The sequence below is a fragment of the Salvelinus alpinus genome, chromosome 7, assembly GCF_045679555.1.
Source record: "Salvelinus alpinus chromosome 7, SLU_Salpinus.1, whole genome shotgun sequence".
Taxonomy (NCBI): domain Eukaryota; kingdom Metazoa; phylum Chordata; class Actinopteri; order Salmoniformes; family Salmonidae; genus Salvelinus; species Salvelinus alpinus.
In genome coordinates this window covers 66,958,081-66,972,803 of record NC_092092.1, presented here as the reverse complement: position 1 = coordinate 66,972,803, position 14,723 = coordinate 66,958,081, and the positions used below count along the sequence as shown (strand labels likewise).

At 42.5% G+C, this 14,723-nt stretch overlaps 1 protein-coding gene across 1 annotated transcript in view; it reads left to right on the top strand.

The window, feature by feature from the left end:
• The window catches only part of LOC139581503 (AF4/FMR2 family member 2-like), a 336,506-nt gene continuing 321,783 nt past the window's right edge, over nucleotides 1-14,723 (top strand). The window contains exon 1 of the mRNA XM_071411328.1: nucleotides 1-229. Coding sequence (XP_071267429.1) covers nucleotides 177-229 — 53 coding nt within the window. The 5' untranslated portion in view covers nucleotides 1-176. The remainder of the gene's footprint in view (nucleotides 230-14,723) is intronic.

Sequence of the window (14,723 nt, the reverse complement as noted above, 5' to 3'; positions counted from 1 at the left end):
GCAGGCAGGAGGCAGTGGTGTTGTCATTGCAGTGTGTGTCAGTTCGCCAGAGAGAACACCGTACAGCATAGCTAGTTACATTTAGCAGATCCACAGAATTGATATATGTAGACTGACGCATAGGCTACGTTGAGCAGGCACCGGTTCCTTCCTGAATCAGACAACGGGGACCAACCATGGACCTATTCGAGTTTGACTTCTTTAGGGACTGGGAACTGGAGCAACAGTGGTACGTACAAGTGTTTCTTTTTATTTACATGATGTAGCTAATAACGTCTTTGTCAGAGGCTTTTTTCTGAAGACTAACCTAGCTGCGCTGCCACATCGATGCGCCCTGGCTTTTGGCGTTGGACTCCTGGAATGCTCGCATTCCTTCTCGGAACACATTAAAGTGAGAGATGAGTGTGAGGAATTATTTTAGAGCTCTGCGTATCTGCGCTTTGCCTCTATTGTCAGATTGTGCATTGTAGGACTATGTAGCGCTAGGACGTATTCGGTGCGCACACACTCACAGGGACCTATAGTGCCACCTCATGAATGGGGGAAGTTCACAGTTGCTGGTTTTGCTCTCTGTAAATATCAGCTTGAAATCGGGATGCGTAATTGTATAGTTTACACCCTAAACACGCGTTTCATAGGGGTTTTATTGAGTTCGTCAATGTAGCTACTGTGGTGAATTGCATGACAACTGAATCAATTGTCCTTGTCTGTCTTATTGTTTTAAATACCCCAGCTATTATTTGTCAAATGCTCTGCTCTAAAACACAATTTAGACTATTTGTGTAGGCTTATTGTCAGGTTTGATTTGTAATGGATTGTATCGATTCAATAGGACATATCGCTATACATTATAATGGCCTATCACGGTGGTTTATTATGACATAGTCTAAGTTTCCGCTGCTCCACATCTGGTCAGCGATGTGCAATATATTCGGTAGGCTACCTATTACAATAATTACATTTTTAACCATATGATGATAGAATTTCTAATAATTTCAATTTCTTCCCAATTTTAAGAGAATCTGTGGCATCCAAATTAATGTATGCAAACATTACTAGAGCTAGTAACTTTAATTTGGAAGCTATTGATTCCCTAAAGATTGGGATGTTCTATTCCCGGTCGGAAGTAGCACCATCACAGAGAGATAGTAGAGGGCAAATAAATGTGATAACACAAGCCATGACAGTAGGGACCAGCCTGCAGGATTTGATCCTCCCATTCTCCCCATGATTGGTAGCCTATCACTCATTTTTGTTTTCATTCTAGTCCATTCATCCCTCCTCTTAGTTTTCCTCTCCCCACTCCCTCACACAATAGTATTTGATGTGTGGCTCAATAGAAGGATTTCAACCACATAATAATTAAGTGCTGCATTAATTGTTTTATTTTTGTATAATCTTAGATGAATATACTATGCCTAGCCTACTGTGGCCGATACAACAACATACTGTGCATTTTGACTGTTCAATTACCACGCGACTACAGGGTTTACTAATCGTGGTTGTTTCCATTGCTGCTTCATTGATTTTTGAGACACCTCTTTGCTTTAGTTGTTTTCTTTTAAACTCTTTCAATTCAAATCATGCCTCTTCATCACGTCCCTTCTACCTCTGAGAGTGCTAGACTGGAATGTGTAGCTATAAACAAACAGCTCATTACAGCTTTCCATCAAAATACCATTTTTTTTGTAATGTAATGTCCCTGGTTGTTTCACGAAATTATGAGTGATTGAGCATAATTTCATGCTGCGGTAGTTGGTTTATAATGGTTGGTGGGATTTTAATTTTAAAATGTAATTGTTGGGTGTGCATTAGTTTAATCTGACCACAGTAGCACGATCTGTTAAATAACTAGATCACACTGTAGATCTACCAGCAAGAGTTACATCATTTAATAGGAGTTACCTTGGTATTAGTGCTGAGCGATTAACTGACATTTCAGTTATTTGACTTTTTTAAAACAACTATTTGAAAGACGTTTTTTCTGTGAGCTCAATGCGCACAATGCACAGTTTCGCTAGAGAAAAATCAGACCCAGCCTGAACTGTGATGTAGTAGGGAGTTTTAGTTTCCAACAGGCCAATATTCTACATAGTTTAGCGCATAAAACGTGGTAATGAACGACAATAACCATGTTTCTATCCCGTTTTTATGCGAATAAAGTCATACCATATTGAAAAAAAAGTCACGACAGCTGTGATGGAACAGGACGTTTCGGTACAATTTTGTAAATGCTGACAGATCATTTGTTTGTTTGACATGTTGGGATCTTTTTGTGTCCGTACAATTAATTCTGCGAGAAATGGTGGTACAAATGCCTTTAAGCGCAAAAATGGATTTAATAACCGTCATATCGAAGTACATTTTGAGTTACGCGATGATATGATGTGTGGTCCTTCCACTACGACAATGCAGTTAATTAGGTTACAGATCTGGCTATTCTGTTTTTTGTGTTTTGCATGTTACTGTTAAAAAAAATTAAAAACAAGTTATGATGAGCTTCACAATGTGTTGAAAGTTCACGGTGATCTTGATGCTCATTTCCAATAAATATCGAGGGTATTTTTTATGTGACAAATAAAAATATTCTCGCTCTTATCTATAATAATCTCATTGTGTAGACCAGCCTACCTGCAGAGCCTACACGCAATGTATCTGCAAACTGTTGGCTAGAGCGCATGTGCGAAGACCAGAGTAGGCACATTTGCTATTTAACTCAACCGTTTTTGTGACAAAAGCATCGGTAGAGCTGAAAATGCGATTGAAACATATAGAATTTTAGATTTTTATTCGGTACATGAAAATTTAAGCGAACAAGTACATTTTGTGTGTACTACGTCATCACGCACTGATTTTTATCTACAGAAAAGTCAATTTGGTGGAAACACAACACTTGTGGGAAAATGCACATATTTTCTTTATGCGGATTCTATTGTATTCGCATGAAAATCTGTCACCAATTGGATGGAAACCTAGCTAATGACCATAATCCATTGCACATCTACTTGTCCGGGTTGTGTTTATTTTACTTCTGCTGGAGGAGACAGAAGATTGCATGATAGTGAGGGGATGTAGTGAGCAGCTGTTACTTTGCAAGGTTTCTACCTGAAAATACATGATCTAAATGATTGTTAGTTGGTATTCAGCAGTCATAAAAGTATATCTTATTTACTTTGACGAACTACTAAAATAGTTTGTCAGACAGCATAGACAGCAGCTCTATAGAGATGAGATGACTTGGAATGAAATAATAAAGTAAATAAATATAAATATATATTTTATTAAAGTAATGTAAATAAATTATGCTTAATAAGGGGTAAGCAGTAATGGCCAGTCACTACCATCATGGGACTTTTAATAATTGTTTTGTTTCAACCCATATAATTTAAGCCGAAATCAGAAAAACGTGATTCTTTATTACTAATCGTACTGACCTCAAAAATCACTAATCACTCAGCACTACTTGGTATTAAATAATTCAGCTTGAAGGACAAGGGTAGCTGAGATATGTTTGTTTACATATATTTTTATTACAGAAAATAAGAAATGTCAACGTATACTCTCACATAATGTAGATGATTCCCATTGATTGATCCCTGCCATTACTGCTTTGGCTTCATCAATATTTTTTCCCCCCCGCTTCACAACTAGAACTTGTGATAGTGATGTAAAATGATGTCCACCTCTTAAGCCAAGGGCAACACGGATATTGATTTGAATTTGATTACTCTCATGCTGGTTTAGGTACAGCAAGTGTTGGGTTTAATCAAGTCAAGGGGAAGGGGAGAGGGGGAGAGAGAGACTAACTGTACAGAGGGAGAGACTGTCTGCACGGAGGAAGAGACTGTCTGTACAGAGGGAGAGACTGTCTGTACAGAGGAAGAGACTGTCTGTACAGAGGGAGAGACTGTCTGTACAGAGGAAGAGACTGTCTGTACAGAGGGAGAGACTGTCTGTACAGAGGGAGAGACTGTCTGTACAGAGGGAGAGACTGTCTGTACAGAGGGAGAGACTGTCTGTACAGAGGGAGAGACTGTCTGTACAGAGGAAGAGACTGTCTGTACAGAGGAACAGACTGTCTGTACAGAGGGAGAGACTGTCTGTACAGAGGGAGAGACTGTCTGTACAGAGGAAGAGACTGTCTGTACAGAGGGAGAGACTGTCTGTACAGAGGGAGAGACTGTCTGTACAGAGGAAGAGACTGTCTGTACAGAGGGAGAGACTGTCTGTACAGAGGGAGAGACTGTCTGTACAGAGGGAGTGACTGTCTGAGAGTGCCACTATGCCTTGCCAGCAGCAGTAGAGAATAGGCGGCTGGGTTCTTGGGACGGTGGTGTAGTAGGGCTTTGCTCCAATCTGCAAGTCATATATCATGGCCTCACCACCAGTAGTAGCAATCATTTGATGATAGTCATGGTTCTCCCTTTCTCTCCATAATGGTTTCTTGTCACTCAAGGAGGAATTAGCAGATAGACAGGCAATTGACGGTTGTGTGTGGAGATATAGGCCTGGACTACTGTACTGTACACAGTGATGCCTCATTCTGTTGGCATTGTGAGGAGAAATGATAGCTCAATAAAGTAACACCTACAAATAATTTGTGCTAAAGCCTGTTTTATGGACATCCACACCTTGGACTGGGTTTAACTTGACCCTTTTAATTAGGCCTAGCTATTTATTGTCACTTTCTCTTTTAATTGTCTAGCTTCATTATTACTTGACTGATCCTCAGGGATTACCCTGACTTCAGTGTCTCGAGAAATATACATTTTCCCTTTTACTGGTACTTCTCAGCAGGGATTGCTGTCCAAATAATTCATTTTTATTTGTCTTGAAATGCGTAAAGCCTCACAGCGTTGCCGGACGATGAGGAGAGAAAAAGAGAGTCTATTGAGGCGATGTGGGTTTTGGATATGTAACGGGATACCGGCAAGGTCCTTGCCTGGTGAACCGGGATGGAAGGGAAAATACAATGTTCAGTCTACTTCTACTGATAGTCTCACCAAAGGGGCCAAAACTCTGTAATTCTGAACCCACGTGTCTGGGGGAATAAGCTGCTGTGGCAGCAATATTAATAGATAAAACACTTCTGAATCGAACCGTTATAAAGACTAGTTAAGACAGATCAACAAGCCATCGTAAATATTATACAGCTGACTGTAATGTAATTCAGACCTTTGAGCAAATACCTACATTAGAAGTGGATGTGAGGTGTACAGTGTGGGGACTGTTATGTAGACATAGACATTTACAAGCATTTCGCTAAACCCGCAATAACATCTGCTTAACATGTGTATGTGACCAATAACATTGGATTTGATTTGAGACATAATTTTGTCTTATTGCTGTAATATAAGAGCGTCCATAGAACAGTAGTTGTTGTATGAAACAGTGGGGTTTCTGTGGCTGTATATGTAACCACAGTTTTATATATATATATATATATAACCTCAGTTCTACATTTATAAAGCATGTTTTTAGTTCTGGTCAAGAACTAAATTTAAAACATTTTGAAAGCTTTGCCTTGCAGTCCCTTTTCTGCAGTTTATTCACAGGGATGTAGTTTTCTCAAGGTCTACAGCAGACCCACCACATTCCACCCTGGTGCACAGACCACAGCTGGGGGCCACATATTATAATGTGTGCCTGAGGAGCCTCTCTCAATGCCAATCTCATTTGTGCCCGGCATGAAGAGACAGCCATGCCAGGCGGCCTGCTGGCATCTCTCTGTCCGTCCACCTCCTCTCCGCTCTGTCGCCGTGACACGGACTCACAGCAGTTGGCATCCTGGATCCGGGAGGTGCCTGCCAAGTCCGCTGCCTCGAGGACTCGCTCTGCCATCTGCCAACGAGCGGCGAGTGCTGTGGAATGATAAAGCAGAGCCTGTCAGTGATCATGTTCTGTGGAGACTAAAGGTGAGAGTGGCACGGCCCTTCTGCCCTCCGGTCCAGTGTGCAATTAACAAGTTCATCTGGAGCAGCTCTTCCTGTCAGAGCTGGGAGACCTCACCTCACTAATATCCACCTGGCCTCGGCCAAGAGCTGGACTGAAGCTGGTGGAGTGGAGTTGCTGGGGAGGGGGCAGTATTTGATGTGTGTCTCAATAGAATGATTTCTTTTTTATCCTTGGCTGGGTGTTAATAGCCTGTGGTGGAAAGTGTATATTTCTGTGATGGAGAGGAAGTGATTCAAGATAAGGTAACACAGTAAAGGAATAGTCTTTGACTATCTAGTACAGCCTTGTCATAGAGACTAGCAAACCTGTGGACACATACATGTACTACCGAGCAATGGGATCACAAACCACCCACTCTAATACACACACTTCTGCATCATAATCAGAAAGCATGTGACTACCTTCACCCACCCTTAACCCTGATGAAGGGACCACTCATACCTCATCACGCCTGTCACAGTTTATCAGGCCTTAGTCAGCCCTCCAATAGTCCCTCACTATAGTGGTGGAGAAGAGAAGAGATGAAGAGAGGGAATTCACTAAGACTGGGCTCAGGGGGATAAGACCCTTCCACTGCCAGTCCTTCACTAGCGGCTAGCCCAACTCCAGCTAAGCTCCTGGCTGGCACAACCTACAGTTAATAACTCTGCACTAATTACCATGGACCTAATAAGGACAGTAGTGATGGCCAAATGGAGGTAAATGGTGCAAAAGCTTGGCCAAGCAGGCTTGACACTGTTCTTATGCCGCCATGTGTAGAAAGAGCAGAGAGGAGAGACCGATGTGGAGGAGTCAATACTCTATGCACGCTTGAATAGACAGACTGGTTTTAAATATTCAAAACTATTGACCATATGTACTTGTGGAGAGTCTTCCCTCCTACTAATCTGTTGCAGTGTTGTAATACTTAGTTCATCATCATGTTACTTTTTATGAACTATGTTCTTCTTTGATGAGGACAATGTAGCGTATTACATCAAGCCCTGCTTAGAGGACGCTCTACAAACTCTGGGAATTGAGTTTTCTTGAATTCTAGCTGAGAGGACTTGAGCGAACTGTCAAACTCTGGGAATTGAGTTTTCTTGAATTCCAGCTGAGAGGACTTGAGGGCACATTTGCAAGCCTTCTATGTGCTAGTTGCCCTTTGGGGAGAAATGCTGCTATATTATGTCCTGGATTTTCTCTGTGTGCATCAGCTTTTGATGTCTTGTTGGACTTTCATATATTTAGTTATACATCATTCATTCTGTTGTTGTTAAGCCTTACCACCAAAACAGTTAACATTGTTAACATTTCTCAGAACAGTACGTGTTAGACAAGTTAAGTAGGTTCATTAGAGCAAAGCAGTAAATTAAACTAACAGCTCTGACATTTTCTCTCGTCAGCCTCCAAGGCTGTATTAACTTGGTAGAATAAACCCACTTCTGAGAAAACCATTTAAATGATAATTGAATGAAACAAGCAAGAAATACGGTGAAAATAATTGAAATCTATGAGCACGGGTCCTCAACAAGGCTGCCGTGTTGCACTGTCACCTGATTGGTCGGGCTCTAGTTTCAGTATCTCTAAGTTAATAGCATACCTTTACTTTCCAACTACCAAGGCCAAGTGCCTCCTCTGAAAACACTGTATGACAAATAAGATGATTCAGTGGAGCCAGGCAAGGAACGGTCAAGATCTTTTCTCTCATGGTAAAGTTTGCTTTAGGATGACCTTTAGTGATTGTTCCAGTGTGAGCCAAAGGAAATTGCTAATTCTTTCAATAAAATATATAATATTAATGGTAATGTGGAATAAGCAATAGTATGTGCTTCCTCTGCCAGAGAACAGAGCTTGTTGTGACATTATTTCACTGTTTGTGTTTAGAAGCCGATCTGAATAGTTTTGACATGCCACATAAGTAACGGTCTAACATGTACAATGTAATGACCTTTATCGAATACATGTTTACTAATACTGTACTTCAACCCCCTCTAGGCTTTGTCATCACAGGCATGCTTTGCCTTAGGGTACAATACAAACAATGTAATATTATTCATCTACAATTAATATTGTTAATCATGAATGAGCTAGTACAGTTTATGATGGAAGACGTCCCACTCGCTGAATGCACGCAACAGTGGATTACACACTGCTTCCTCCCCCCTTCCTCATCCTCACTGTAGAAAAAGGGAGAGGTAACGTTAGCTAGTGGAATATATTTGCAGGCCCTCCTGTCCTCTCTGACAGAGAGCACAAAGGAAGCCTAGTGTCGGGCTGCCTGTGAATGAATCACACCTTGTTTGTTTGGGGAGACAGATGAGCAGTGGGAACTGTTGAAGCTCTACACGCCAAACACCTTTGCAAGAGGAGGAGCATCTCCCGTTTACCCAGGCCCCTCTAACATCTCCCGTTTACCCAGGCCCCTCTAACATCTCCCGTTTACCCAGGCCCCTCTAACATCTCCCGTTTACCCAGGCCCCTCTAACATCTCCCGTTTACCCAGGCCCCTCTAACATTTCCCGTTTACCCAGGCCCCTCTAACATCTCCCGTTTACCCAGGCCCCTCTAACATCTCCCGTTTACCCAGGCCCCTCTAACATCTCCCGTTTACCCAGGCCCCTCTAACATCTCCCGTTTACCCAGGCCCCTCTAACATCTCCCGTTTACCCAGGCCCCTCTAACATCTCCCGTTTACCCAGGCCCCTCTAACATCTCCCGTTTACCCAGGCCCCTCTAACATCTCCCGTTTACTCAGGCCCCTCTAACATCTCCCGTTTACCCAGGCCCCTCTAACATCTCCCGTTTACCCAGGCCCCTCTAACATCTCCCGTTTACCCAGGCCCCTCTAACATCTCCCGTTTACCCAGGCCCCTCTAACATCTCCCGTTTACCCAGGCCCCTCTAACATCTCCCGTTTACCCAGGCCCCTCTAACATCTCCCGTTTACCCAGGCCCCTCTAACATCTCCCGTTTACCCAGGCCCCTCTAACATCTCCCGTTTACTCAGGCCCCTCTAACATCTCCCGTTTACCCAGGCCCCTCTAACATCTCCCGTTTACCCAGGCCCCTCTAACATCTCCCGTTTACCCAGGCCCCTCTAACATCTCCCGTTTACCCAGGCCCCTCTAACATCTCCCGTTTACCCAGGCCCCTCTAACATCTCCCGTTTACCCAGGCCCCTCTAACATCTCCCGTTTACCCAGGCCCCTCTAACATCTCCCGTTTACCCAGGCCCCTCTAACATCTCCCGTTTACCCAGGCCCCTCTAATCAACCTTTATTTATTGCAGTCTCAGTCTTAATTCGAGTTTTGTGTACCATTTTACCAATGTGTAAAATGTGCTTTCCCGTTCTGTCAATGCTACTATTCAGTTATCACTTGTACCAATGCTATTCATTCTCTGTCAGGTACGACCTATTCAGAGTTGTAGTGTACGCAGTCTTTTCAGTATGCCCCTATGCATTGTTTACATACAGTTGACGTCAGTTTTATTACCACAAAAATAAATAGTTTTATTACCACAAAAATAAATGCACGTAAAATAACTTAAATAGAGATTGGCTTTGTTAGAGTCCCTGTGCTGTTAATTGTAGTGAGCAACAAAATGAATAGCATGGAGAAGAACAGGCTGCTGTTATCTGTCGAGGGGAATACACTAACCTGGTGATTCGGACATTTTGATGGGAGCCAATCTAGGTTGAGCTTTAGGCCCCTTAACAATCAGTTGAGACTGAGACTCACTTAAAACTAATGCAATGGTACTGTAGAGAATATGAACCATTGGGCTCAATACATAACACAATGCATTTGTACTTTTCTCATTATGTAAAATATTAAATCATTTATTGCACTCAGTATTTTGAAATTGTAATAATAAGTCATTTTCCTGTTACAATATCACAATATATTTTGCAATCAAAACATTCTGAAATGCATATTCAATGGATTATCTTGGGAATTGAATTAATTAAATATAATGTTTTCCTCAACATTGGACAATACATTTGATGGATATTACAATGGCATTAAACATATGCTATCAAAGTAGACTTCTAATGCTGTTATTCGTATTAGTCCTCTGTTATTTGTCCATTGTCAGATTAAGCACTTTTCTCTGGATAAAGTCAGTAGCTTTTCAGCTCTTTAAGGAGTTATTTTCCTAATATTACAGTGGAGAGAAGGGGGGTCAGGGTAAACCCCATTAAGTCAGGCAGTTTATTTGGTTTAGTAACACCCCTCATCACACTAAAAACCCAGAAGAAAACACATCTCATGCTGGGAAGCACTATGTTAGTTGTTGCAGTAGAATAACTGTACTGTGGACTTTTCCCATAGCTGTCCTCTGATAAAGTATTGCCCTTGTGTTTAATCACTGTGATAAATTCAGCGGAATAGAGCTATTACCTTCTGAGCCTAACCTTCTGAGGTGTCTATGTTAAGACACATAGCCTAACCTTCTGAGGTGTCTATGTTAAGACACATAGCCTAACCTTCTGAGGATTCTATGTTAAGACACATAGCCTAACCTTCTGATGGTTATATGTTAAGACACATAGCCTAACCTTCTGAGGTGTCTATGTTAAGACACATAGCCTAACCTTCTGAGGATTATATGTTAAGACACATAGCCTAACCTTCTGAGGATTCTATGTTAAGACACATAGCCTAACCTTCTGAGGTGTCTATGTTAAGACACATAGCCTAACCTTCTGAGGTGTCTATGTTAAGACACATAGCCTAACCTTCTGAGGTGTCTATGTTAAGACACATAGCCTAACCTTCTGAGGTGTCTATGTTAAGACACATAGCCTAACCTTCTGAGGTGTCTATGTTAAGACACATAGCCTAACCTTCTGAGGTGTCTATGTTAAGACACATAGCCTAACCTTCTGAGGTGTCTATGTTAAGACACATAGCCTAACCTTCGGAGGTGTCTATGTTAAGACACATAGCCTAACCTTCTGAGGTGTCTATGTTAAGACACATAGCCTAACCTTCGGAGGTGTCTATGTTAAGACACATAGCCTAACCTTCTGAGGTTTCTATGTTAAGACACATAGCCTAACCTTCTGAGGTGTCTATGTTAAGACACATAGCCTAACCTTCTGAGGATTCTATGTTAAGACACATAGCCTAACCTTCTGAGGTGTCTATGTTAAGACACATAGCCTAACCTTCTGAGGTGTCTATGTTAAGACACATAGCCTAACCTTCTGAGGTGTCTATGTTAAGACACATAGCCTAACCTTCTGAGGTGTCTATGTTAAGACACATAGCCTAACCTTCGGAGGTGTCTATGTTAAGACACATAGCCTAACCTTCTGAGGTGTCTATGTTAAGACACATAGCCTAACCTTCTGAGGTGTCTATGTTAAGACACATAGCCTAACCTTCTGAGGTGTCTATGTTAAGACACATAGCCTAACCTTCTGAGGTGTCTATGTTAAGACACATAGCCTAACCTTCTGAGGTGTCTATGTTAAGACACATAGCCTAACCTTCTGAGGTGTCTATGTTAAGACACATAGCCTAACCTTCTGAGGTTTCTATGTTAAGACACATAGCCTAACCTTCTGAGGTTTCTATGTTAAGACACATAGCCTAACCTTCTGAGGTGTCTATGTTAAGACACATAGCCTAACCTTCTGAGGTGTCTATGTTAAGACACATAGCCTAACCTTCTGAGGTGTCTATGTTAAGACACATAGCCTAACCTTCTGAGGTTTCTATGTTAAGACACATAGCCTAACCTTCTGAGGTGTCTATGTTAAGACACATAGCCTAACCTTCTGAGGTTTCTATGTTAAGACACATAGCCTAACCTTCTGAGGTGTCTATGTTAAGACACATAGCCTAACCTTCTGAGGTGTCTATGTTAAGACACATAGCCTAACCTTCTGAGGTTTCTATTCTTCTTCTTCATTTTTCCTTTTTACATCTGTCGATGTGCCCTTGAACAAGGCACTTAACCGTAATTGCTCCTGTAAGTCGCTCTGGATAAGAGCGTCTGCTAAATGACAAAAATGGAAATGGAAGTGTATGTGGACCTCCCAGACCACTAAAGTCATCATCGAGGCTAATGTTTCAGCCATGCCTTTGTGATGGAGACAGATGATATGTTACTGTGTGGTCTGTAAGGTGCATATTGTAGTAGGCCTATTGCAGTGGCTGGCATACTCTGCTGTCTGACTGTTAGTTACAGTAAACCAGCTGTGCCTTTCGCAGTGCAGTATGTCTCAACGTAAGGGTGGTGTCAAGGTTGACAAATTAACACCATGGCATAAATATATTAGCTTTTTTATTTTTGTCCCGGCGCTGTAATTCCGTTCCTCTGGCTCACAGGAATGTTTTCACAGAAAGAGGCAGACATTAGCGTCACATTAGGACTGCTTCATTATTTCTCTCTTCCTTAAAGCTCTTGTAGAATTCCCCCCAGCTCTTCACGTTATCTGAGCCTGGTGGGATTCCTCGCTGCCTTCTCCCTGTGTGGAAAATCCAACCTTTTAGTGAAGTGCCAGAGGGATTTCTAGCTAAAAGGCCTGTGTGGCTGTGGAGACTGTGGCTGTGGCTGTGGAGACTGTGGCTGTGGAGACACCCAGGAAGTGGCGGCTGGGTTGGGAGGGAAGTCAACAAGCAAATGATCCAGATAGTGGTGAGAGGAAAACAACATCAGTTGAGGAGTGATGGCCACTTCACGGTGCCTGGTATTGGTGATTTTTTTCATTTTTCGTGATTTTGATGTTCCTGTTTTCCCAGTGTCTTTCTTCACAGATCCTATGGCATTGACCCTAAGTGTCAACAACATACCTGTTGCAAATCAATTTGACACTGTTTTGGTCGAGTGGCCTGCTAGTCGACTAGACAAGAGGAAGAGTGTAGTGTGTGTTTGTGGCCACACCCTCGTTGATATTTTGCTATTGATCTCTGCTCTAATTTCTGCCTTCCTCCCGAGCTGGACACACAGCAGAGATGTGTTCAACCAGTTTTATTGTGATGTGACCAAGATGGATGTGACATTGTCCTCTATTGCACACCAGAGTGTGTGAGTGTTAATGAAGCCATTAGCACAGTCCGAGACACTAGAGAGTATATTGAAATTCTCATTATTCTGCGGTATTAAACGGTAATATGCCACCTTCTCTCCTCCTCTATCTATCTCTACTTATAATTTCCCTCCCTTTTCTTCTCTCTCTTCTCCCCTTGCGTGCTCTCTCCCTCTCTTTTTCTTACTGCTTTCTCTCTGTCACTGATCCACTCTTGCTGTTCCTTTAAAGCTTCATGAATTCATTTAGTATTTAAAGCAGTTAGATACATAAGACTGGTGGTGTTCATAATAATGTATCTTATAATTACCATCCTCCCACACTGGCTCCAGAATTCTTTCTCTTTCTCTCTTTCTCTCTTTCTCTCTTTCTCTCTTTCTCTCTTTCTCTCTTTCTCTCTTTCTCTCTCTCTCTCTCTCTTTCTCCCTTTCTCTCTTTCTCTCTCTCTCTTTCTCTCTCTTTGAGGCCTACAGAAGAAAGGAAATGGGCTATACAAAAAATCGTATTAGCTGGTTGATAAGCTGAATCAGGTTAGTTAGAACTGGGGTTGGAGCGAAAAATCGACATGAGATTTGCTCCCCAGGAACAAGGTTGGAGAGACCTAAAATAGTGACACAGAGAAAAAGCCTTGACTGGGTCAATGAAAAGCAGAGCGGGAAGGAATTCCTGGTCTGGCACCAGGAGAAATCTTTACAGGAAATGTCCGTGGCACACAGGAAGCAGCGAGTGTGTCGGGACAATACCCCAACCTCTCGTGCTCATTGATTGGCTGAGAGCAGGTTTGTGCTCCCAATTAACATTGTTCAGTTTCATTAGGGTCATATTAGACACAGCCGGCTTCTGCTGATCCTGACTAAGAATCCAGCAACCGGCAAATCAATTAGAACCAAGGAATGGCTTCTGCCTCTGTGCCTCTCTGCCTCTCCTAACAAATAGACAGACAACCAGTTAACTGGGGCTGTCAGCAGAGCGGCTCTGGCAATAATGGCATCGTTTCTGGATTATGACTCTCTGGGCACCCTGGTCAAGTGTGGTTTCTTATATTGAATTAACTTCACTAGGATGACGGTGGGTGTAGTTGAACACATCAGTTCCATATTGTTACAGATCCCAGGGCGTGCTAGCAAAAACATTAGATTTGTCTCACGTCATTAGGTGTTCATTGGCTGGCTGAGCTGTAGCGAACCACCAGCATCTTAATTGGTTACAAGCAAGATCATTTTTTTTATCATACATTTAGGAAAACAAATGATGTCATGATATTTTTGGATTACATTTTTTATCATATCCATATTAATCGTATCAGAATGATCATATAATATTATTCTCCTTATTCCATGATGTCCCTTCATATCTGCGCTATTGGTTGTATGTGTGTTATTGGGTGGAAGCTGTGATTAGAAGCTTAGGAAAGTGATGTGATTGGTCGGTGTGGGTCACAGATTCCCCTCATCCAGGCTTTTGGGAGTGAGTTTCTTCCAGTCCCCTCTGTGGCGTTGCTCCAGGTCGCATCCTGAATGCTATCTGCCTGCTGCAGGAATGCCAGGGCTGGAGAAGTGGCACCGGTTGGGTCTGCAGCTGAGCAGACAGGAGCGTAGGTGGTGGCGCGAGGGCAGATAGCGGTGGCTCTGGTGGCTCTGGTGGCTCTGTGGCTACAGATAACAGGGGACTGGCAGGCGTGGGCATGGCCATGGCAGCCCGCGGTCTCACACCGCTGCATCTCTGGCTGCCAGGAGGGTAACA